Below are 25632 nucleotides of genomic sequence, written 5' to 3' on the forward strand. Positions count from 1 at the left end.
TTTTAGTAGAGCATTTGCTTGATTTTTCTGTCCTCTAATACACAGTACTAATATAATCTATTATTCTAAGCCTCATTGCTTGTAAATTTGCTGTTAATAGCTTCTTCCCATTTCACAGTTACAGCCAAGAATCACCATGAGTGTTGGCTTATCTGCTGCCTAGTCCATGAAGGCTGTCCTGAAATTAACCTGTTAGAGTCATCCATACATACTCCCTGGTAAAACCAGACAAATGGTGCAGCAAAGAATAAAATTGGTTATCTTTACTGTAAATTGCTTAGTTTAAATGTATCAGTGTGTTTTTCAAGGGCTTGGAACTACATTAAAATTTGACATTTAAGACATGAACTGAATGGCTTGAACTTGAGCTACAGTAGCGGCAATAATACCTCCACAGGTTTTTCAGCTTCCTTAAGCCTTTACCCTTTGTGAAATAAAATTCTTTCAAAGCTTGCCAAAAGTCTCGAACATATTAAACCTTTACAGTAGTAGCTACTTAGACCAGCAGCTAGTCATGTTCTCCTCAAAAGACAATAACTGGCCTTTTCAAAATAAAAAAGTCCAATGTAAAACTATTTTATAAAATTTTTAATGAAAATACAGTTGCATTACTTAAATGATTAATAGCTGCAGACAAAAAAAGGGGACTGTGTCCTGAGTGATACCTTTGCAAAGCAAATCAGTATCACTGCAATACATGCACTCATATTCAGCTTTGGCAAATCAGAAAGTAAATTCTGAACACTGATCAGAAGTTACATCTAAGCACTTCCCCTAAGATATTCCATGAACTATTTCTGCTTATCCTACATGAACTAAGAATATATTTTAGAAGATGCTTAGAGATTTTACCACAGCCTAAGTCTCTTTGTTGTCAATCTCTATACTAGAGAAAATTTGCACGTGTACAAATGTATAAAGTTAATTATTGTCCAAGATTTTTCTATTCTTCCAATAGTCTAAAAATAGCATTTCCAATGAAACCATCATAAAGTAAACTGACACTACTTTCTTCACCTCCTATTACTAATACTATGTATTTTCATTACAGATTAGGAACAATTTCCTGGTATATCAATTAATTATACAGTTTTTAAGTTGATGTAAGAAAAAAGTTTACTGCCCAACATCCTTTGAAATTATATTTGCTATGTGATCAATGAACTAAGAACTAAAGTCATAAAATTCAGAATGTAACTTACATGCATTGACTTTTGAGCTTAAAAGCATTAAGAAAGAAAGTGGTACACTTACAGATCAATGGCAGACTTAGCTACTTTTTTAACTTAACATTCAAAACTCATATGATGAGAGCTGACCAACAAAAAAAGGGTCAACATTCCTGAAGAAAATAACCTTCCTTTAAAGTTGCAGGTTTTGTCAATTAGGTTAAGCTTCAACAGTTTTGTCCACTGATTTACATTACAAAACTGACCCCTCAAAAGTATTCATTTTAGTGAATAATGCTTTTATAGTTCTACAGAAAAAATACTACAGTGTTGACTCAGATTTAAAAAATACTGTGAAATTGTAAGTTTCTGGGGTATCACTATCAATATATTAAAAGCCAAACTAACTTAACAAAAGATACCCTATTTTACTGAGAACTTTATCTACCAAAGAGAGAAGACATGAAGTCCCTCTCCACAGACTATGATATATTATGCAGTCTGTCCAGCTGGTCAACAGGCCATCAAGAGGTGTAAGTCCCAGTCCAATTCTAATTTACACATGTGGCCTTTATATCCACTCATCAACTGATGCAATCAATACCAATCCTTTTATGACTGTCTATACCGAGGACTTAAGATCGGATGTTTTACAGATTTAAGAAACAAAAGAACAACAAAGTTCAGCCAAAGCAAGAAGAGAAGTAACTTCAGTGTCATTAGCAGTTCCAGTTGGTCTTGTTTAAGATTTATTTAGAATCCTCAAATTTAAAAAAAAAAGAAATGTCCTGGAGAAAAGTAAGGATATAAATGTAAGCATTACAAGCAATCTATTTCCAGTTTTTAATGCCTAAATGCCACCTGAAGAGTTGAACCAGGACTTACTTCAGAGAATAGTGAAAGCCAAAGAATGGCTATTTCATAGTAAACAGGTTTTAGACTGTTCACCTCTGCCCCTTACCTCAACCATCTCTATTTAGATGGGTTTGATTTTTTTTTTTTCATTTTTAGCCAGGATGCACATTTTTGAAGTTATGCCAAAAATTAGGCAAAATGCATATCTTATTTTCTTGAAACACATGATTTTCTATATTCTAAGTATAACATCCTTTTATGTTCTTTCTGAATATAGAGAATTTAACACTTAATTATCTGTGCTTCCTTTGCCCCCTGCTCCTCTCGGCTTGGTTAAAGAACTTACTAAAGACTTCATAGACACAATAAGAGCCTTCTTTTCTCAGTGCAACTGTATTAAGACCACTCTGATCTACATAAGGAAAAAAAACCCCTTTAATATTCTTGTATAATTCCTTTTTCTCATGCAGAGACAATTTTACAGACTCAAGAGTGACTATTTTAGCTTGGAAGCTAGCTATACTGCTGAATCTTTTATGAACAAGGCATTATTGGTACCACAGCAACAAATCCATATAACTCCCGTTAAAAAAGTCCAGGCTTAGAAGCAAAACCAGAAATACTAAACCAAATAAATGAATCAGAAGGTTTGTAAAGACTGTGCTATCATCAATTTTAAAAGGAATCACTGACCATTTCAACAAAATATATTATCCAATACTAAAAAGGGAAGAAATATAAAATGGGGAGAAGATTAAATAATCGTTATCTGACAAAGATGGACTCAATGTGGCTAAAGGAAAATGCTGAGCAGTGAAAAGAACACTGTAAAAGTCTAAAGCATACTGGTATAAGCAAGTGAAAGTCTCATTTCAAATCAAACGTTATTTACTTTACTGGGCTCAGCTCTATGCAGTTTCAGGAAGTGGGGCTGGGATATCCAGGATTGCAGCCCATCTATCACTGTTTCTCAATGCTTAGAGCTGCACATTTTTATTACACACCAGTACTGTCTGCACAGTTCAGACCTGTAACACTTCCCTTTCCTATCAGAGCACTGCAACCAGGGTATGACAATCTTCTTAAGTGTCAAGATAAAATGAGAGCAGACAAGGACCTTTGTCACAATCTGCTTTCTCCTAGTGGTTCTCTTCTGTGCCATTTCCCAGCCAGCCAGGCCCAGACATCAAGAGATAACTGGATCAGAGCTTCATGTCTCTGCCCAATGTTTCAGGAGAAAACAGCTCCAGGCCACTGTCTTACACACATGGCCTAAGGATACTACTTTTGTTTGTATAAATTGAGGACAATTTCATCCACGCAGTGTCAAACTGTGTCCTGCTTCAGTAACAAATAACTGTTTTGATTTGTTCAGCCTGGAAAAACTCACTACATTGCATCAAGACCTGTTTTATTATTAAGATTTACATTTTGTGGTTGGCTCTTTCAATGCTAGGAATCCATTTTTTGTACATAAAAGCTGTAACCAATGAATCACTTTAATGTTTTGTTTCTTCCAGATAAGCACACATCTTAAGGAGACAGAGGTAATTCAAAGCAAGCCAAATGTGGTGCCTTTATAGCTGGCTTCCCTGTCCTCTACCCACCAAGAAAATACAGTGCACTTCCAGACCTTTTCCTCCTAGAAAACTCAGACATAGTATTTACTGAATTCCTTTGAAACTAAAAAAATAAAACAGAACTGTTGCTGAAGGATTTCTATTAGAGAGAGGGAAAAGCGCTCACTATCTTTCCAGAGGAGCAAAAAAATAAAAATTAAAAAAACATTTAAAAATACCACTAATTAGTCCCTGCAAAGACAAACTTATTCAACAAACCTTTATTTTGCTTTCTTTTTCATACTAGAACCTTACTGAATAAATAAATTTCAGATGGAGTTATAATCTGGAAACAGAATAGAAATGTAAAAAGTGCTTAAAAAAAAATACAAAAATCCGTGTAGTTAAAAAAAAAACCACACAGGATTTGCTTCATGCTATAAAGACTTGCTTTCACAGCTTTGAAAAATTTACAATAAGAGCACATTTTCAACAGCTATCCTAATTTGTGCAGGTCTGACTGTGTCTCCCAGTGAAGGCTGGAAAATCAGTTGGGTATTTCCAAATCCCAAGACTGTAGCAATAAAGCTATCACATCATATAATTTGCACTGGAGTGAAATTTAAGAGAAATTTCCTAGAAACACAAGTTTTAAAAAATTACCAGCTTACTTACCTAAGTAGAGATTAATAGTAGCAGTTAGACAAAACACCTTAAAAAGGAGGGGATGGGGGAAGGGAAACACCCCCCCCCCCCCCCACAGGCCACCCTACAGGCTACTTTTCCTAATGAGAAACCTTACATTGTTTCACAAATATTAATTTCCACTACCTTTTCCATCTGGTAGTTATTCCCAGTTAGTGACCCGTTTCAAATACAGCTGTTTCAGCTTATGCTCACTCAGAACAAGTGCAAGGTAGATGCTCTTCTAAAACCAAAGTTATTGTTCTTCACCCCAAAATACATAAATAAAAGATCAAGAATAGGATCCCTCACTTTAAGGGGTTTAATTCCCCATTCCATCTTTTCACATGATCGTGTGAGAACTCAAAAGAGTTAATTAAAATTATGTATTAAAACCATTATGGCATTCCTATTTGCATTCTCCCTTACCTGGCACTTTTTCTGTCACTGGCTTTTCCAGAAGCGACAACTTGTCTTTCAAAACTTAAGTCTCTGTTCATGAAACAGTAAATGGGACATCAGAATACCTGAAAACCACTGGGACACAGTAATTAGTACCTATCATTTGATTTGCCTAACTACTGCAAGAGCTGCTCATAACACTTGCTGCAAAATCTCCCGTGGCATCAGCAAGAGATTCTCACTGAACCCTGTCCTCCCTTGAGAAAACTGAAATGGTTTGCTCTTGCATGAACTAAAATCTTAAATCCACAAGATTACCTATGAATCTAAAAAAGGTTTTGTCTGTTAGAGATAGCTATGTACAAGCAGCACATTGCTGCATCAGCTGGTTTAACAGTTCTTAAGCGAACACATCTGCAAACCAGTTCTTGGTTTCCACAGACTGACTCTATCACAGCTATAAAGAATATCCTATTTGATACTAAAAGAAATGAGCACTACCCTAGAAAATTTAGATGCTATAGGGACAGGTATTCAAGTACTTAATAATTTGGCACCGCTAGAAGTGCAGGGGTGTGTCCCTATTAGCATGTCAGGACAGAAAATGATGGTAACGAGGCCTTCAAAAAACTCTTTAGAAGTCAATTTAGCCTTGTCAGAGATTTACTGAATATGGTATAATTGCAAAGACTGCCAACACAAGAAGTTGAATGTGATCCAGAATATAGCTATAGAAACTACAACATCAGGGAAAGAAAGCAAAGGCATTTGGACTAAAAGGATACAAGGACTAAAATTACAGGGGAAGGGAGCAGAGCAGCCTTATCCCATCTGAAGGTTTTTGTCTTAATGTCTTGCTCTCCCTAGTCAAACTCAGCAGCATGGTGCACAAGAAATACAGTAATGATGAACAGACTTTTTTAAAAGAAGCATCTCAATAACTTACAATGCTCAAGGATTACTGGAAAATACCATAGGAATAGTAATATCTCTAGGTTTTAATTACAGTTTAAAGGGACGTCTGCTTCAGTTGTATTTTATATACCAAGTTAGGCTGAAACATTCCCTGATTAACAGGTATTGAATATGACTAGAAAAAGTATAAGAGCATAATTAGGATCAGATTACTTTAGAGCAAATAGTTAAACCACATCAATTTATCTTAAGGAGAGCTGAAATGCATCATCATCCAAGTGATGTTTCACAGCTACAACACCCCCACATGCCAGGCATTTAAGAAAGGATCTAAAAAAGGGGCAGAAATATTTCCACCCTTCTGTGCTGGTCAAATTATCCAGACATAAGAGTTATTCATTTCATTTTAAAAAGACCTTGCAGAAAGGTCACTCCCACCCATGGGAACACATACACATTAGCATCATACTTCCATGAAAAAGGGTGCTATCTGATGCAATACTTCTGCTTTAGAAAGAAGCAGTTCTTTACTTACATCCCACCATAAGATACTCACAAGGATTAGAATGTAAGAAAGAAAGGAATTCCGTACGTTCTCCCCTACTCACCTGATTCTGCCAATCAGAATCAACATTTCCCCTTAGAAAGATAAGGATATATTATATATCTATTTTTGCAATACCTAAAATATTATGCTATTTAATTAATAGCAATGAATATAAAAATGAAGATTTGAGACCATCAACAATGTTGATATTTAGCAAGTCTTCGATCACTGGCAAATAAAGCACAATAGTTTGAGGAAATAAATCACATATTTCACATAAATCAAGTAAAAATAAATGCCTTATGTCAAATATCCTCTTTACAATGGGCTAGCCATCTCTGAGGCTTAGGTGACTGAGCCAGAACTTATTTGGGTTGTGAGCTGTTAATTCTGTTGCTGAGAATGCTGTGCTGCTTGTGAACATATCCTTCATGTAATGGGCTGTCATGTCACTCAGCTTCCTCTGAATGTATATTCTAGCACATGTAACTGATTCATCAAAGGGAGCCTATGGAAATTACTATTCTAGTATTGGGGGGAAGCACATTTGAAGTAAGCAGTAAGGTAACACCACTAGTTGCTGCTTAGGAAAGCCCTTGCATAGTACATTAGCCCTGTGAATTTCACTTTGTTCCTGTTTTTATAATTAACACACAATATTTTTATTTTACTGCTAATCAATGCATAATTTGTTTATGAAGACCATTTGGTTTCAATAAATTCAAATACAGCTTTGGACAAATGCATGGAGTCATTTTGTTCAGGATTTGTACCAGCACCAAACAAGAAGTGACAGTGCAGAGGCAGCAGAGGTCATGGTCAGAAGTTTGGTACCTCTATGGCATAAATCAGGTACTGCTGTCAGGTGCCTCCTCCCATTGCCTTGGCTTTCAGTCTGTCCCACGCCATGGCTTTCAGTCACAGGCAGAACCAGACTGCAGAGTGAGCAGGATGAAAAAGAACACAGGAAAAGAAAAATATTTTTCAGTTGAATCAGTTCCTGACCTGGGTCAGTGATATGACTGCACAAACTGCAGTGCCATTGGAGAGGGAGAGAATGGCAACTCCCTAAAGAGCCACCAAAATAATAAAAGTAAAGACTTATGCTGAAGGACTTGCTTTGCAGACGCCGTTCAGACCTGTATTTCTTGTTTTTACTTTGTGTGGTTTTTGTTTCTGTTTTGTTCTGTTTATTTTTTCATTCTGACACATCTCCCAGTACATTATTGAGCTAATTTCTTGTCTTTCATGACTTGGACTGTGTCAGTCCCCCACTAGGCTGGATAAGAGTTGACTAAGTATCAGTTAAACATCAATTTGGTGGATAGGCTTTCTTTTAATCTAATGTTTTGTACGTTCTGGCTCAAGCTGTGGTCTACCTGTGGTTTTAACACTCGTTTAAACTATTTCAAGAGAGAAAAAGTAAAAACAATGAATACTAAGCAGCTTGAGTGAGAAGCAATGAAGTTGTGAAAAGTCAGACCACAGTAGTTCACTTTCATGAAGAAAAAAGACCATACTGACTAATTTCAAAGTTTCTTGACCTGTGTTTCTGATTATACTTTTCAATACTATATATGACTTGAACTCTATATTCTGACATTTAATTAATTTAAATATTTTACCATATGAGTTAATCTGAAATTATGGCATCTTCATATATAAGATTAAAAGAAGGAGGTCTACATCTTTCAGCAAATAGTTAAATATGAAGCTATCACCAAGCAACTAAATTAGTTCATTTTTATAAATGCAGTTGCAGAATATCCGTTCTTGCCTTAGAACCCTACCCACTTTCCAATTCACCAAACAGTGTAGCACAATGTGATGCCATTAAAATAAATAGCATGTGAATTTTGTTCATGTTTTACATCTAACCTATCTTTTCCTGCTAGATTAGCCAAAAACTTCTCTCCTTAACAAAACCACGGACAATAGAGCACTAAGTACACTTTCCCATGGCAACACTGCCAATTAGAATTTGGTTGTAACTGTTACAAAAAATGACAGAATGAAATAGATAATTAAAACCTTACAACCACCAGTACAATAAGCACCATTGGATATATTACTAAACTCACCCAATGTACCTATATTAATGCTGTGGGAAGTTCCCTGGATTATTACTAGATATTGCTGTTCAGAAAGGAATGGGAACACATGGCTTTATGAAGCTGCTTAAGATACTGTATTGCACTATGCCTGAAGGGGATCCACCAGATGCATTTAATTACAAATCAGGGTAAGAAGATAAAGCACTCTAATCTGGAAAATCAAATTCAAACACAAATACATTCACACTTAGTTCACAGAATTTTAGAATGGTTTGGATTGTAAGAGACCATAAAGATCATCTAGCTCCATCTCCTTCTGCTATGGGGAGGCTAGACCAGCTACCCCAAAAGTCCCATCCAACCTGGTCTTGAACACTTCCACAGATGGGGCATCCACAACTTCTCTGGATACCCAAATCCTAACACACAATATATGAGTATACTTTTAACAAATTCTACTTAAGTATCAGTGATCTACTGCAGATCAATTATTTTAACATTATCAAACAAAGCTATTATTTCAAGATTTTCTTCATAAACCAAGTCAGTTTCCAGAAAGCCAAAAATAAAACAAATCTAAGAAACAGACCTGCCCTATGTTCAGGTTTCCTCAGGTATACCCTTCTCTTTTTCCACCTGGAAGTCTTTCCTAAACATAAGATTAAGACTTTTAACATTTGCAGGTTTCTCCACACAATTTGCTGCAGTGGTGCGACAAGGAGTTTGAGCAACATACCAGGATCCTGAGAAACACCTATGTGTGCTCTTTCATACGTATTTGTCTAGAAATTCCATGTATAAACACAGGAATTCTGTTTAAGAATGCCTGGAGTCCTCCTCAATACTACAAAAATCTCACCCAAGTACTACTTCACTGAGAAAGATAAAGAGGTATCAGAGTTGCATGTACTTCTCTCAATGAAGCAAGTAAACATGGATTCAAAAGCCTATGGCCTGGAATAACACTAGTTGTTCAAGTACCTGCAGTAGAAACATACTGATACTTGGCTGAGTTATTCTCCATCCCTGCTTGTAGCTGTTCAAGAAAAATCAACCATCTCAACATCTACTTAAAGTTCCTGCAATTCCTTAGCCTTCCACATCCAAAGTTCAGACCAATTTCTGTGTTGAACAAGTCTCAGAAGGGATTGTATCTTGAGAAATAATAAAATGTACAGTATTATAGGCAGTATTTTACAAGAGGGTAGCTCTTCTATTTGTAAGATTTTCCATGAACTAGCAAGAAATCCTAATACCCTAAGTATAAAGATAGTTATATTTTTGTATGTTTTAACAGATTATTTTCAAATCGGAATCTTATAGTGTATGGACTATCATTACTCTCAAACTAATATCTGTTTCAGGGCTTTCCTTTGCCAATATAGTACAGTAATCAGTTAGCTTTAACAGGAATCACAGACTTCACTAATTCATTCTTTCAACCTATGAAAGTCAGCCTTAAATTTAATTTTAGAAACTACACAGCAAATTGATAGTGGATTCTTGGTGTATTAATGATTATGAACTTTAGAACTGAGCACAGAATAAAGCACAAGACTATACAAATTGCATTTGTATGTCCCAGACTGCAATAGATTTCTCTTGCCATTGTTATTAAACATATTTTTATTTATCCTTCTGTAATGAATACATAATGAAAAGGATTCAATAACATAAGCAGCAGCTGCATCTTGAAAGGTTACACAAATGCTACCCACAGAGATCCTATAGAATATGAAATACAAACAAGACACAGCCAAGAGCGATTATCATATGAATGACCCTGCAGAATTAAAAAAAAAAAAAAAAAAACAAAACAACACAGCAATGCATAACCAGAACTATTAAATTTTATTACTGCAGTAGGACAGTGCTAATCCATAGACTGAGGTTTTACAGACTACACAAGTGTAATCAACTGTACATCAAGCATTTACTGGTACAACCCAAAAGATGGGGAAGACAACAAAGTCATTTTGGAACATTCTCTGCACTTCAGAGCACCAAAAGAATCCCAGAGGTGTACATATGAAAAAGGCACATGACATCTCTCCACATTTCCTTTCAAAGTATGCCAAATTTTTTAGAGATGCTCATAAGAAACATCTTTTCCCGCTCAAATATTATGACCCCTTCCAGATTCTAAGCCTTACCAACACAGGGTTTGCACCTATTAATAAACATCAGCTTAGTACATCAACCTCCTTTTACATGCCTCAGTCTGCTCGTTCAATTCATTACTGTCAACACCACAGGGAATGCAAGCTCATTTATCACTGCTACTACTTCTACTGTTCAGTCTTTTCATATTATATTATACTGCTAAAGAAAATCCCACAGATCCTCATGGCATATGAAATATTCAGAAATAGTATCTTGACGCCTCGCCTAATCACATTTTGGATGTCCTGCAGCCATCATAATTTCCAGTGAATGATTTTCTTTGTGGCACAAATTAATTTATGCTGGTTAGTCCATTAATCCAGATTCCATTTCAGTACAGTAACTATGACTACCAATAGCTAAAATACCAAATCTATGAACATGTGCCCCAGAGGTTCTGAGCCTCACTCACTTGAGGCTGATGATACTACACTTCAAAAGATGTGGCCAGGGAGCAGGTGAGAGCAGAGGAGTTACACAGCTGCACCCTTATGATGGACGCTGCACATTGTACTGAGCACACCTTGCATAGTATGGCATCAGTTGTCCCTGAAACTTCCAGTCATCCATACCTCATAAAGATCCTGCTTCTGTTTGCTTTAAAAAATGAAACTAAGCACTAGTCAACATTTAGGTGATAAGGTAGCACCATACCTTGTGGAAAGGCAATCCTTCAATCAGCTACAATATGATTTGAGGGTTCTTGTAACGTATCTTTTGGCACTCACTATTCCAGTAAGATAAAACTAAATTCTCTACAAATTGCAGCCACATCAGTGTCAAAGAATGAACCTGGAAAGTTAGACAAGAATTCTTAGTTTTATACTAGAAACATCAGAAGTGGGCAGTCTACTCCTTTTCTTTACAGTACTAATTACCCCTTATGCAAGCTTATAGTCATTTAGCAACTTGGTGATAACTGCCTTTGTTTCAAGAATATTGATAACTACATTATGAAACTACTCATTCAGTAAAAATAACATCTTAAAAAAAAGGACGCCAGTCAAGTTATTCCTATTCTAGGAAATTCTATGTGTACTCTGACTCAGACTGCTTTGACAGATAAAGCATATAGTCACAAAATAGCTTGACAAAGTTGCATGTGCATCTATTAAGTTTTCAGAATTTTTTGAATATCAATTTTATCCAATTCTTGAGATGTTTGTAATATGCTCAAAATGAAACAAACCCCATGCTTTAAAAAAACATTTCTATAGTTAGGAAAACAATTTTAGTATCAGCCCTCAAATTCATGCATTCTGTTGTAATTTAAACTAAATTGCCTGCTTAGGCAGCACTTTAGGGCTCAAAGAATTTTCGTTTCTTCTATTCTATTTTCTATATACATGGAGATGTTTGGCAAACTGTTATTAACATGTCACACTATCAGAGACAAAGCATTTTATGAGAAAAAATGAAGTCACCATATTACTAAATTTTTATCTGTACTCCTTTGCAAGAAGTGTGGTGAGAAAACTTTTAACAAATAGAGGAACTAGGTCTAAAGCTAATTTTAAAACATATGAAGGTGTATGTGTTGAGATCAATTTGTATTTCTCTCTCCCGTGTTTACTTAAGGCTCAACACATGGACAGTGTAATAGACTATTTGTTATATGTATATGTGACAGTATTTGTGGAGGACAAAAAAAAAAAGCTGAAGAGGCTGTAAATTCTCTTTTCATTGAGATTTATAGGCAAAAGAGAATGAAGCATGAACAACAGAAAAGCCAAAAAGCTTTCCTAGAGGCAAGGAGTAATACACTTTAACAGGTGGAAAGGAAGCCAGAGCACAACGAGCTATCACAGGAATTTACAGCTGAATCCCAAACACTTAAAAGAGTGCAACACAGTTGTTTCCAGTGCTTCTATCCCTACAAATGTGTCCTAATGAACACTCATTGACAGACAAAAATACAGCTCTACAAGGCTGCTCTAGTAATCGTTATTTCTTTGCTATTCTGTGAGCTTCTTACTCTTTTCAAAGAGTTTTAAAACCAAGCTCCATGGCCAAAAAAAATCCACACCATTTTTTCGGAACAGTTTCTCTGCCCTTCTGTTATGTGCAGAAGCTTCCTGCACAGAGCTGACAAGCAACTGCTAGAACTGCTTTAATCAAATATTATACAAATCAACTGAATACCTTTTGATCTCCTAATAGACAACCACTAATAAAGCATAGAGTTCACAAAACCCAACAGAAGAAACATGAAACATCCAACTGAAGTATAGACAAAGTGTTCAGGGAAAGTAAGAAATAGTAATTATGCACTCCAAGTGATTCCTCCTGAACCTGGAATACAGCCAAGTGATAGGATATCAAATTTTCACAGAAATGGCATAGCCAAAGCCTGGGTTTACAGCTGCAGCAGGATTCTACAAACAAAAGGAAAAACAAAGAAAAACAAAAATATGGTCCAAAAGAGCAGATGAGGTATTGAAAATTAAGAGTTCGACTGCAAGTTGGAAAAGCCAGAAAGTGGATTCCTCAAACAGAGCAAGAAGATAAAAGGAGTTGGAATAATCACATGAGGTTAACAGACAATCAGCAACATTACTAGTGTGTGTTAGGAATGGAAGAAGTTGGCATAAGCAAAGGAGGATTAGTGTTATGTTTTATTTGTTTCAAAAAAGGATCGATTCCTGCACAGAGCTGGACAGCTGGAAACTGAGTTAAGCATAAACAGCGCCAAGTGGACAGTGCCTTGTTACCAGTGAATATTCACATTCAGGAAGGAAGTGCGCAAAATTAAAACAAGAATTAATTTGAAGTGAGGCAACTATGTTTAGTGACTGAAACTTCTCCAAGAGGCAGTAGCCATGGCTAAATAATACAATTCATTAACAATAAAGGAAAAGGGATATTTTAAAAGCAGAAGTAACAAACAGAAACCTTGCCAAAGTGAAACTTCCACAGATCAGAAGACTAAAAGAAGTTGTCCACAACTGATTTATTTTAGAATAGGAGCTACTCACAGAAAGAGGGAATTTCAAACACTTTTCCCATCTTCTAAAGGCAGTACAGATATGCAAAAAGGGGAAAGACATCCTGAAACCAAGTTGATTGCCCTAAATTATGCTGGTGTTCTTAAAGAGATAAAAAAGTAAATGGAAAAAAATAAATAATGTTTGAACAGGTCCACATTAAGCAGACATGAGAACCATATTAAATCCTTTAAAGAAGTGACAAAGATTGAGCTGAAACAGTAAGAAACCATGGCTTACGGATAAACAGTTACAACAGAAAAAGCAGACGTGTAGAAAGTCACAGATACATGTAATTCTTACAAGATTTTCTACACATCACTAAATTTTGAGTCCAAAGCAGTAGGTCACCTCTGGTCATTCATGTCTTTGAGACTGCGCTACCTACCTAAATGAATGATTAAAACTATTCTTGAAAACATTTCTCTGTGTTTAGTCTGCTGCTCTGGATAATTCCAGCAGATTGTCTGAACAACACCAGCGCCTCACTACACACAATTTTATTTTTAGTATATTATTTAACAAGTAAAGGGTGGACCAGAATATTAAGGCTCCTTTCAACCTGGGCTGTTCTGCCATTCTCTGATTAGTGTAACGTAAGTACTGGACAATGATTAAACACGGAAACATTTTTATCATATTTAAAAGGCAATTAGAGCCTTTAATGAAAAGGTGTTTCTCATCACCTGGATCACAAACCCCCACAACCATTACGGGCTTTAGTCCTCACAGTGTCTCAGTACAGACTGAAAGCCCTAACTTGCAAAATGGCAACATCATGCTCCAATATATCATTAGGGGCAAGAGAAGTATGTGGTTCAACCAGCCGGTGTAGCTGCACATGTTGATTCTTTCCGTTCTGCTCTTCCCCTCCTGACCCTTTCTCCCTGGCCAGAACAAAAGCTATTTGACCTAAGCACAAAAATATTTTATTAGGCTACATCAGATTCTAGCTAGAACACAAACAAACTTCACCTTTGGTTAAAAATGATATGAACACAGATCACAGAACACATCCCTGGAGGTGCTAAAAAATGACTGGACATGGTACTTAGTGCTACAATTCACCTGACAAGGTGATGATTGGTTGAAGTTGGACTCAATGATCTCAGAGATCTTTTCCAACCTAAACGATTATGTGATTCAATACTTCCAAAGTACAACACATCCAAAGGGAAACTTGCTTACTGGTTTTTTTATCTCTGGGCGGTCAGGGGAAAACAGGAGACAACAGGATTAAAAAAAAAAAAAAAATTAGGAGTCCAAATGAATAAAATATGAATGGCTTTATCAGTCAATACATACAGTGGTTCCTAATGCCACTGTAAAAACCCTCCCTCTTTCCAGCTCCTAACAAATTTCAAAGCATCTCCTCAACCAATTTTATGTTCCCCATTGTTAAAGACAATTTTTGTTCTTTTGTTTTCCAACTACATTTCATTTCAGATTGAACACTGGGCAAAAAAGCAGCATTCCCTCAAATGGTACAGCTGAAGGTTTGTTTGTGTATTTGTATGGCAAGCTTATGTGTGCTAAACCTAAGAAAACTATTCTTAAAAGAAACCATGATAGGTGAGTACAAAAACAAAGCAGAACAGAAATTATTCCAGAACTTTTAAAAGAGTTCTCTGCCTAAATGTTGTTTTCATTTGAAACAAATTCACCAAATTTCAGCTGCCTAAAATCTTGTCAGATAGTATTTTAGAAAACTTTAGATAGTCTCAGACATTCAAACAGCCGAGTTTTCTTTAGCAATCTGTCATTAGTGCAAGTGAATAAATATACTGACTGGAGGTTGAAAGCTTTTGTTTATTTCAGCTCATAATTCTTTGCTCACTCAGAAAAAGCATTCTTTGTGTAAATGCTTTAAATATGTGTTGTAAACAGTTCTCTTGCTAGAACTAAGAGAATATTCTTTTAACAGTTCTGTTTTCTTCCAAGTCATTGATCCAGTCACAGAAAACTGCTCTTGCCATTACTACTGTGTTGCACAGAGTGACACAAGGCACAGATTTAAGAAAACTAACACACCAGGGGCTGATATCATATTATCCACGAAAAGCATTTACTAGTTATTTCATCCAGCAAGACGTTTATGTTGCAGCTTCCCTTCCAGCTGAGCCTGTCCTCTGAAGATAGGTCTAAGTAGACAATTTGAAAGGAGAACTAAATGCCTAAAGTAATTTTTCAATAACTGTTTAGAATTAGGGACTAAAAATGCCTGACAAGTATGTTCCACAATGTTATAAAGTTGTCTCAGACCCAGCCCCTAAAAATTTCACCCAAATTAAGTTTTCTTTAAAACAGTAATGTTAGAGAATCTGTATGGTTTTAACTTTGTCATTCCATGAGGCTACTGAGAGTTACTGTGTGCTGCTGAGCTCTAATGAACAGAAAAGCAGCTGACAGGGTGTGCCAGACTTTCTCTATGAAGTTGTTCCAGCTAAACAGTTACTAGAGATTGTTTTAACTTGGACAAACGGGTAGGCTCCTCCCTGATACAGGGACAACAAAACTTTGCATAGTTTATATTCTCTCAGCCTCCCCACCCTTCATATGTTGTTTTTTCCTTCTTGTTAGGATACGCATAATCAGAGTACAAAACCAAGTTACTGAAAGTCTAAATGTAAGTAGGCTGGAGGAAAAACAATGCCTGCTGTAAATGCAGAGCACTTGTTCACAATAGCACATACACATGCATACATGAGAACATGAGCTTGTTTTTATTGCAACAGTCTGAAATATTCAGATATTATACCAGTGAGGGAAGATTGGACAGACTTAGTTCATTAATTAATTCCCACCCTACTGTGTTTTACAGGTGAGTCTTGCTACTTGACTGGTATCTTCAGCACCTGTGGCAGCAGTTTACATAAACTAGGGGATAGAGGCAAAACACACCCGTAAATCAAGCATCAGTTCTGATCTGTTCTTTTTCTATTTAACTTGCTTTAAAAGGATTACTTACAGATTAAAGTCCCAAACAGAAAATATTTAGACATCAGAATTGCATTATTCATCTTTTTCTTTGTCAAGGAAACAATAAAACCTACCTAATGATAGAGAAGCTTGATGTAGTATTCTAATCAGCTTAGCAGTTCCTTTGTTAAGCCCTTCTTATGGGCTGCTCGGCACTGAAAATTATTTGATAGTACAGTATTTAAAGGCCAGATGTATAGTGAAAACTTACAGGATTTGACTCATACAGCTTGGAATACTATAAAAGGATAAGATTTTAATCTGATGTTTATCTACTAAAAGAGTCTGTAATACAGTAAGCACTGGTCAGGGAGAAATAGAACTTCTGGTTTTGTTCCCAAGATGTTATTACTTGTAAGAGCAAAACTATACAGCAATCAACAGAAATGCTTTCTGAAATGCAATGTCAAGGGAACATTCCAGATGTTTTCTGCCCAGTATGATGCAAGTTCAACAATACATAATGCAGTGAGTCAGGGTATTATGCATACTACACTCCAGCACCATGAAAACTAAGAAAACTGTTCAGAATGAGTCCTATTGCAAGCAAAACACAGCGGTTTTAACTGTTATGGTACCATAAAAATAGTTTCTGCCAAAGCTAGCAATTAGGGGATACTCACACAGGTCTCATGCGCATGGTTGCTGTACTCCAACTTGAAGGGAGAGCTACCATGGAAATTTGTTAAGTAGAGCCTTACTTATAGCTCTGCATTTTTATCACATACAAGATAGCAACAAACCCTGCCAAAAGCCTCACTTGGAAAAAGAATGAACTAACTGTTTTCCAAAGACATCGCGATATTCAAACATTTTAACCTGGCATTAAACTTGATGCAAGCATCTGCCATGTTCTGGGCAAAACATGGCACTGAAATACATCATCACCACTGAAGTAAGGTGCTGCCAGCTCCTGAGGAATACAAACCTACCCAGCACAAGTAATTACAATAAATGGATGAAGCTCTACAGAGCCCCCATTCTCTTCTGAACACAGAGGGGAGTGAGGAGGTCTGCAACATAACTTGATATTGTCACTGGAAATAACTTTGTTAGCAACAAATGCAAGCACCACACTAAAACATACTCAGTGGTAAAGAAAATAGAGTAACCTGCCACATACACAGTCCCAAGAAGGCATTATCTCATTCAGAAGTAGAACAGATAAGCACTGCAATGATAAATTTTTTTTTTTTTTTAAATTAGTGGAGCAAAGAAAGAAAGTAGAATGAAACACATTCTACCATCTAGACATTGAAGAGTTTCAAGGCAAAAAGCATTCCAGAGGAGGAAAGCTGCTTTTTCAAAATTGCACCATGGCCAGAAGAAACAAGGATTCAAATGTCTTCTATGAACTCCAATTATCAACTAAGTTTTATACAAACAGTGCACTGTACACATCCAGAAAATTGTTTCCCAGCTTTTTGAATTGAAAAATTCAAAAAAATACAGTTGGAAAAAATGTTAAAGCAGACAGGAAATAGCACATGAAGGCTGACAACACCTCTGTATATTTACTTACTGGTAGTAAAAACAATTACTGTATAAAGACTAAATAAAAATTAAAGAATTTAGTATGGTTACACTTTACACAGGTATATACCAACACACTTACACCTAAGCATATCAAAAGATACCTAGCAGTAAAATGAAGAAAAAAAAGAGTTGTAGCTTATTCATCAGAAAATATATAATTGATTATTTTCCCTCTGTGCTGAAGACACTCTGAAAAAAATTAACCTATGTAATATTGCATTAGAAAGAAACAAACTGTCTATATCTCTACAAGTAAAGTGAAGTGATTTCTCAGGGCATCTTGCTATCCTAAAGGCAAAACCAGTCACCTTAAAAGCCATTCCTGGCACGCTTCCACAGATTCTTCCCAAACAGCAAACTATATCACTTTTCAGAGCTAGCTGTAGCAATGACTCACTATTTTACCAGTAAAAAAAAAAAAAAAAAAGGCTCTCCTCATAGCACCTTCATCACTGTACTTTATTTTTTACAACTATAATACTAGTTGTAATGGTTTCATATGAATAAAGGTCAACTGAAGTTGTTACTGTTTCTCATGGCCAGAGATTCTAGTGCACACATTTGCACCAGCCCAGCTGCACGAGCAATGATAAAACATTTCACTGAGCACTTACAAGGCAGTCAGAGGCATCACTCCATGGGACTCCAGGAATAAACACAGAGAAGTTGCCATGAGACTGGAATCTAATGACATGTATGTGGAAACCACAGAATGTTACATCAGTTTAACTCCACCCACACTAGCAAACTGTATGACTTTGACTTAGTCAACATGAAAGCAAACTTTGCACAGTATCTGTGTAGGTTTTATCCCTGGGTAACTTGAAGCAAAAGCAGCCAATGACTCTGCACAAGAAAGTTTTAGAGGATCAGTAGCCAACTGAAGTATCCAACATGTCTGTACTTTGACACTAAAAGAGCTAACAAGGAATAGTACATTTATCTTCTGTGTTTCCTTCATTGTAGAGTCCTCTCCACTGAATTGTGGAGTAGTTTCTCCACTGGCAATCAGGAAGTTTTATCAGGTATTTTCAGATAAAACGCTGAAGTGTTAGGCAGAGAATTAGTGATGGCGGCAGCCACACTTTTTATACCAATGGTTAACATTCAAGGAACTCATCCAGAACAGGAATGCTTGACATCTAACTCCTCTGAGGGACAGAACATGAATCTTTAAGCCAACATCTGCAACAAGCAGCCATTGCTAAACATCCCAGTCTATGCCCAGATGTTCAGCCACGGTCCAGTCCGTGTCCATGGGGCTGGGCAAAGCACCACAACTGGCCTGCAGCTGTCTGCAAACAGCAGTTCAGCTCAGAGCTTGAAGAAGACTGGACCACCATTTTGCTGGTGTGTTCTTCTGGGCTGACCAAATCTCTTATGTCAGTCATGACCTATGTTGTATAAATAATCAAATATTCAATAGAGTCTGACATCTAAGTGGGTCAGATTGAAAGTGAGTATGATGAACACTGAAGTAACATTCTCACTCCTTAATACAACATTTAAACAGAGGGAAATTACCACCACCACCCTCTATCCCCAGACCACAAAACACTCAGCAATACATCAGTACAGCCTATGGGCAGACAAATAGAGCATTCTCCTGGAAAGTCAGTGGAAAATGACATTTACTTGGTTTCTCATGTCCTGAAAAGGAAACATGAGAATTCTCTGCACTATAAGCGCCTGAAAATGGGATGTTTTCTTCAGTAAGAAAACTCTGAAAAAAACCTGGGAGATTGTCACTTCAGTAAAACTCAAATGGAAAATAAGAACACATTAGGAGAAAACGGAACTCTTTTGATAACAAGTTCCTTCTCACTACTTCCCAATTTTCAGTTCCGCCACCACGCTGAAAACTCAATTGCACTTATCCTGCCCTTGAACTCCCCATGAAATTATGGCAGCCGCATCAAGTGACCTCAAAAGGAGCAAGAGATTTAGGTCAATCCTGGGTTACATTCTATTCCACGAGCAGCCAGTATGGGAGGAACAACAGATTTGTAATTGGAAAAACAATTTCATGACACCATGGCCTTACAGCCGAAATATCAAAGTACAAAAGCTCCCATTGCAAGTGTAACTGAGCATGGTGGTTAGGTATCAGCTGTAAGCATACAAATGAGGATATCCACAGAACTATTTAAGCTCATAAACCAAGCCTCAGTCTCTCTGTATGCTTAGAAACAGAAGAAAAAAAAACCCAAAAGCCAGCAGCCTATTGTGGTAAATGCAAAAATATTTTTAAATTATTGACTGCCTATCTTTTGAACAAGTCTGTCATATGGTCAATAAAGTTAACTTTTAAAGAAGGGAAAAAGCCCAATAGGCTCTCCCCCTGCACGTGCATCTTATTTTTGTGTATTATTTCTTATGATTTCTTTGCATTTCCTTTTGGCTTTTCTAGCACCATTCTTGATGGATTGTACTTCTGCATGAAAGCCATTCAAATAAAGCCCTGAACTGACAGTGTTAATTTAATTTGGAGATGGCAAAGAAAGAACACTATTAAAAGTCACAACCACAGGGGTAAAATGTTTCCCTCTTGGTTTTAAAGAAATTTGGCTTTATACTCTAATCCCAAGGTTTTCAGCAGAAGGACTAGAAACATTGGTGCAACTAAGCTGAGTGCTACTACACAAAAGAATTCAGGTTCAAAAGGAACCATATGGTTCATTCAGTTCACCACCACTGCAATAGATATTTAATCCTGAAAGGTCAGCGCAACATCCACACACACAAACTGGAACATTTCCAATGCATAATGACATTAAAAGTCTTTTTAAATAATAAGTTATTTAAATAATGTAATGATAGTGTCAAAGAAATAACATACATAGAACTCTGCACAACCAAGAAGCCAATGACCTATATTTCTGAAGTGACCTTTTAAGTATTTTATACTTAATTCAGAATTCTAAATAAGGCTAAGAACTATTTTAAACAATTATGTTTCAATTATATAAGACAATGGTGACAAAATTAAAACTTAGATCTGATCCAATAACTATCACTAGGTCTGCTAGTGTGGAGGAGGTGATAAATATCCACTTTCAGCTTTGAATTTCTTTTCTCTGTGTTAAATTCTCTTATACATTACAAAATAATCCCAGTTTTCATTTTCTGTGTTCTGCCTACAGCCACCCCACCTCTGTGTTTCCCATCTGTCTACTCATTTCTTGTTGTTCTTCAACTGAGTAACTCCTTAAAGATCTGTCTTGGCTCTGTTTGCCAGTTTAACTTGGCTAGCTCCAACACTAGGCTAGAAAGCTGCAGGTAACCCAGCTGCTTGATTTCCACCAGGCTGTCAAGCAGTCTCACTACAGCTTTCTTAACTTAATCTGTCTCCAGTTTCAGATTACAGGCTTTAGATATACCTCTTTGGAGCATTAATGTTCATTTCTAACCAACTCAGTATTCAATATCATAAAGTTAAAAAACCCAGTATATACTCGAAATACCAATATTAAGGAAGAATCTCCCTTACTCTCCTATCTTGCGCTGCTCAGTATTTTTTTCTTTTAATGGTTCATTATCCCATCTCTGAGACCTGAGGGCATTCTCCCTGCTCAGCATCGCTATCCATGCTTTCAGAAATTCAAATAAACAACAACTATGATAGGATGTATTTTCAACACCAAACTTCAATTCAACACTGAAAGGAAAACATTTAACTCTGGTTATAACAATTTGTGTATTTTCTCAGTTACAAACTGAGCAGTAAATAGAAGTAGCTGTCACAGTGGCTGATGCTTCATTTTCTGTACCGTATCTTGATTGAAACTGCAACTAGACAAGATATTTTATATTCCCAAATATTTATATCCCTTAAGGATATAAAGAGTCAGTTTCTGTTCTTTCAACTGACAAATTCTGTTCTAAAGAGTAAATGATCAAATTCCTTTCAGCAAAGGCCAAACTGAATTAGTCCAAGAAATCTATGAAGAGAGAGATATTCCAGTCACTTTGTTTACCTAATACATGGCAAACCTGGCAAAAATGGGACAAGAGTCAAAGGCTGGTAAAGGCATTTCCATGGGAGAGGTTGCAACACTCAGCATTAAAGCATGTGTTGGTCAAAATGTAAACACAAATCCAGAGCTAGCCACCACTGTGTCTGCTTCACTGTACATAATCACATCAAAAAAGGAAGGTAATCAAGTGCATTCTGTTATCCCAAGATACAGTCTGTCTTGGACAGTTTGGAGCACAGCTAAATTGCCATGCCCACATTAACTTAGCCTTACTAAACAAAAACTTCTTCTGTAACAACTTCTTGCTGCAACTAAAACCATTACTGCTTCACAGCCATCAGGAATAGGCAAAAATTACAGTTTATCCTCGTCACAATTTCTTTTAAACACAGTGGCAGAAACAGTTGCTCCCCAATGCTCGGTTTTGTGCCTTTGATGATTCCTGAATAAATAACTAATTGCACTTGACCCTGCTGAATTGCATAATCTTCCTGATCAGACTGTTTGGAATGTGACATCAGAGCCAGGCAGTCCTCTCCCTACTCACTTTGTTGCCTACTGAAATTACCAAATATACTTTGCTTTTGTAACATAAAATAAATGTATATGAAAAAACCTGGTCTCAGATCTGTTCAAAACCCCACAAACAGCAAGCCACCTGTTAGGGTTCTCGCAATACCAATATGTAGTGTCTGCCACAAAGTAATTTTATTCAGATCCTGAATGCCTTTCCTTATCATAAGTGACAAACTCTGCTCAAGTCAGGACACCTGATATTTCTTCCTTACTCATAATATGCTATCCTGCGGCAGAAAAATAATAAATGCATTCAAGACCACTCACTGTCTTAAAATCCATGTTGACTGATACATATAAATATGGAATGGGGGAGCTGAAGGAAGGCTAAGTTTTCCAGAATAGCAATTAAAAAAAAAAAAAACAAACAAAAAACAAACAAACAAAAAAAAAACACCTACAGAAAATTGTAAGCATAGATCACATCTCTAACCTTTAATCATGAACATGGGTATCAAATACCTGTGTATTCCAAAACTTACTGCACAGATTTAGAACATGATTGCTCTTTACAAGGACTTAGAAAAACAACTGGACTGACATTTGAAAAATATGACTGCCAAAGGAAGAAGAGCTTAGCTTTGTTTAAAAACATTAGTGATGGGAACATTTCTTTAAGAGATGGGAGGCCTAGGTTAGTTTCATCTATACCTTGAGAAGACTGAAACCTACAATTCTTACATCCAAACAGAGTATCCCAATCACAAGTCTAGGGAACAGCCTAGGTGAATCAATTTTTAAATCCTTCCTTGAAGCTCTGTATGTGGGCAGAATGGCTGAGGTCACTTGGTTTACTCAGCCTGAGAGGAGACTGAGGGGAGACCTCATTGTGGTCTATAGCTTCCTCAAGAGGGGAAGCAGAGGGTCACGCACTGATCTCTTCGCTCTCATGACCACTGATAGGACCTGAAGGAGCAGCTTAAAACTGTTAAGAAAGGCTTAGGCTGAGTATCAGGAAAAAGGTTCTTTATTCAGATGGTGTTCAAACCCCTGAACAGGCACCCAAGGGAACTGGTCACAGCACCAAGCCTGGCGGAGTTCACAAAGTGTTTGGAAATGCTTTCAGACACATGGTGCCATTTCTGGGGTTACCAAAATGCAGGGTCAAGAGTTGGCCTCGATGATCCTTGTGGGTCACTTCCAACTCAGGATATTCTATAATCCTATAATGACAAGCAGCTGTAAATGAAAGGTCTTCTGTTTTGTGTCACTGACCTCAGTATCCGTGTGCATATCCTCTGCAGCTTGTACTTTAACATAAGCATTTGTACATATGTATGCAAATAACATCTAGTAACATTCAGTAAATGTCCATTTTCAGGGTGGATGTGTGATGCCTTAGAACAGTAACAGAGTCACTGAGTTTTACCTCCTATGCTTTGAAAGTTTTAACATTATTTTTAAAAAAACCCCACAATTCGAAAGAGTCCATATAACACTCTAATTTAGTCCAAAAATAATTGCACTTTTCTGAGATTCACAGAACACTTCTTCTGGCCACTCTTTGTACTTCCAGCATGATGTACACACTCAAAGGGAGCAACTGATACACATAAAAACCTAAGTGACTAAATCTCCCTAAAATACCAAAGGTATTCACACACACTCAGTTGGCAGACATTGAAACATGGCATAAAAACATGGCATTGTATATCATTTTAATGTCCTGAAAAGTTCATCCTTCTAAGAAATATCTTAATCTGACTAAGGAAAGACTGTTACCAACTATTCTATTTGTTCATACTCTGCAGCTGTGATGTGAGAGAACACCTAGGGGTTTTTTAAACAATGAAACCACCTGTTCAATTTATTATACTATATAAATATAAATAGCCTAGAGCACGTGGTTCCTCAAGACAAAAGGTGTAAGTGCTATAATTCTCTGATTACATTATGAAGATTGGAATCACCCAGCTCCTTATGCTACAGACACCAGCTAATCAGTTAATCAAAGATAAGCCTAAACAAATAACTGGATGTCAAAAGTCATTAATCTTACCTGACAGGCAGATGTATGTTAAATATTCACCCTGACCCCCAGTAGCTAGAAAAGGAATCTTTTTTTTTGTTCTTCTTTTCACTTGAACAGCTCCCAGCATCCTTTCATCATGTGGGGCAAAAATCTCTTTGCTGATTGCAGATTTGGCATTCATTGTAGATCAAAGGTATAGCAGACTGCTGCTCCCTAAAAATAAAATCATAAATACAAAACAGTATTAGAAACTCTTAAGTTATATCAAAGTCATTAAAAACTCTGACCTTCAAAGAAAGTTTTTAATGCCTCAAAAAATTTAGAAAATAATTTCATATTCTTAGAGGCAGAATTTTCCAAGCATTTAAGTGTCTTCACTGAAGGTGTTCTCCACACTTCTTAAATTTGCTTATACTAGCTTAGCTTATTTTGGGCAGAAGCCATTTATGCTAGCACTTCAGTATGTCACAAAATCTTCTCAGAGAAACAACCTGTTTAACTTCATGCAGCATAAAAGCTTCATTAATTCCCCCTCTGATAAGTGAGGGAAGCTCAGATCTGTGCCCCACATACACAGGGAAAGCAGTGCAAGGGCATTGGGAAAGAGCACTGTGGTTGTGCTGGCACACAAAAAGTCACGTTCACAGAAGATAGAGAAAGCTTCAGACTTGGTGAAATTGTTCCTTCAGGAGCACTGCTCTTGGTGACAGTACTTGATTGCACAGCTCTTGCACCTCTTGCAGCTTTAGCACCTCATCCCCTCAACTCCTCTGGAATTACTAACTGGGCAACTGCAAAGGAAACAGTGTCAGAGACAGCATCGGGGTCAACGCAGACAAAACCACACCTCTACTTTTGTGCTAAGTAATTTTGACCCAGGTCAGTTCCTCAGTGTGTTTCGTAATGAAACAGCACAGTTGACTTAAGAGAGACATTTGTCTCAGGAGAGACATACGCATTTGTAGAGGAAAAAATCCTTGTAGAGAACAGGGAGGGAGGAGGGAAGCTGCTTAATCATGGGTGTCCCACAAAACAAAACTCACCACAGCTTACAGAAGAGGCTAACTAAAGGAGGGAGAACTCAGAGGGGACATTAACAAGTTCTTTGTGTAACCTATAACTCTGGTTAGTTCTGAAGTCTTATAATACGTACACAGGCCCCCATTCATGGAAACTGCTGAATGACAACTTTAATTGTTCATACATAATGACACTCCAATACACATAGATTAATTTACTCATTTCTGTATTACTAAGACT

The 25632-nt window shown here is 36.8% G+C and overlaps 1 protein-coding gene across 3 annotated transcripts in view; it reads right to left on the minus strand.

Annotated features, from left to right (window-relative positions):
• STXBP6 (syntaxin binding protein 6) overlaps positions 1 to 24553 on the minus strand; it is a gene marked incomplete at both ends in the record, with an annotated part of 56391 nt that extends 31838 nt beyond the window's left edge. For all 3 annotated transcript variants that reach the window (XM_082282793.1, XM_082282792.1, XM_082282791.1), the window contains one exon: positions 24400 to 24553. In XM_082282793.1, the coding sequence (XP_082138919.1) occupies positions 24400 to 24553 (154 nt within the window). The remainder of the gene's footprint in view (positions 1 to 24399) is intronic.
• Positions 24554 to 25632: the final 1079 nt, after the last annotated feature.

Source organism: Coloeus monedula (genome assembly GCF_965178545.1).
Source record: "Coloeus monedula genome assembly, chromosome: 6".
NCBI classification, from domain to species: domain Eukaryota; kingdom Metazoa; phylum Chordata; class Aves; order Passeriformes; family Corvidae; genus Coloeus; species Coloeus monedula.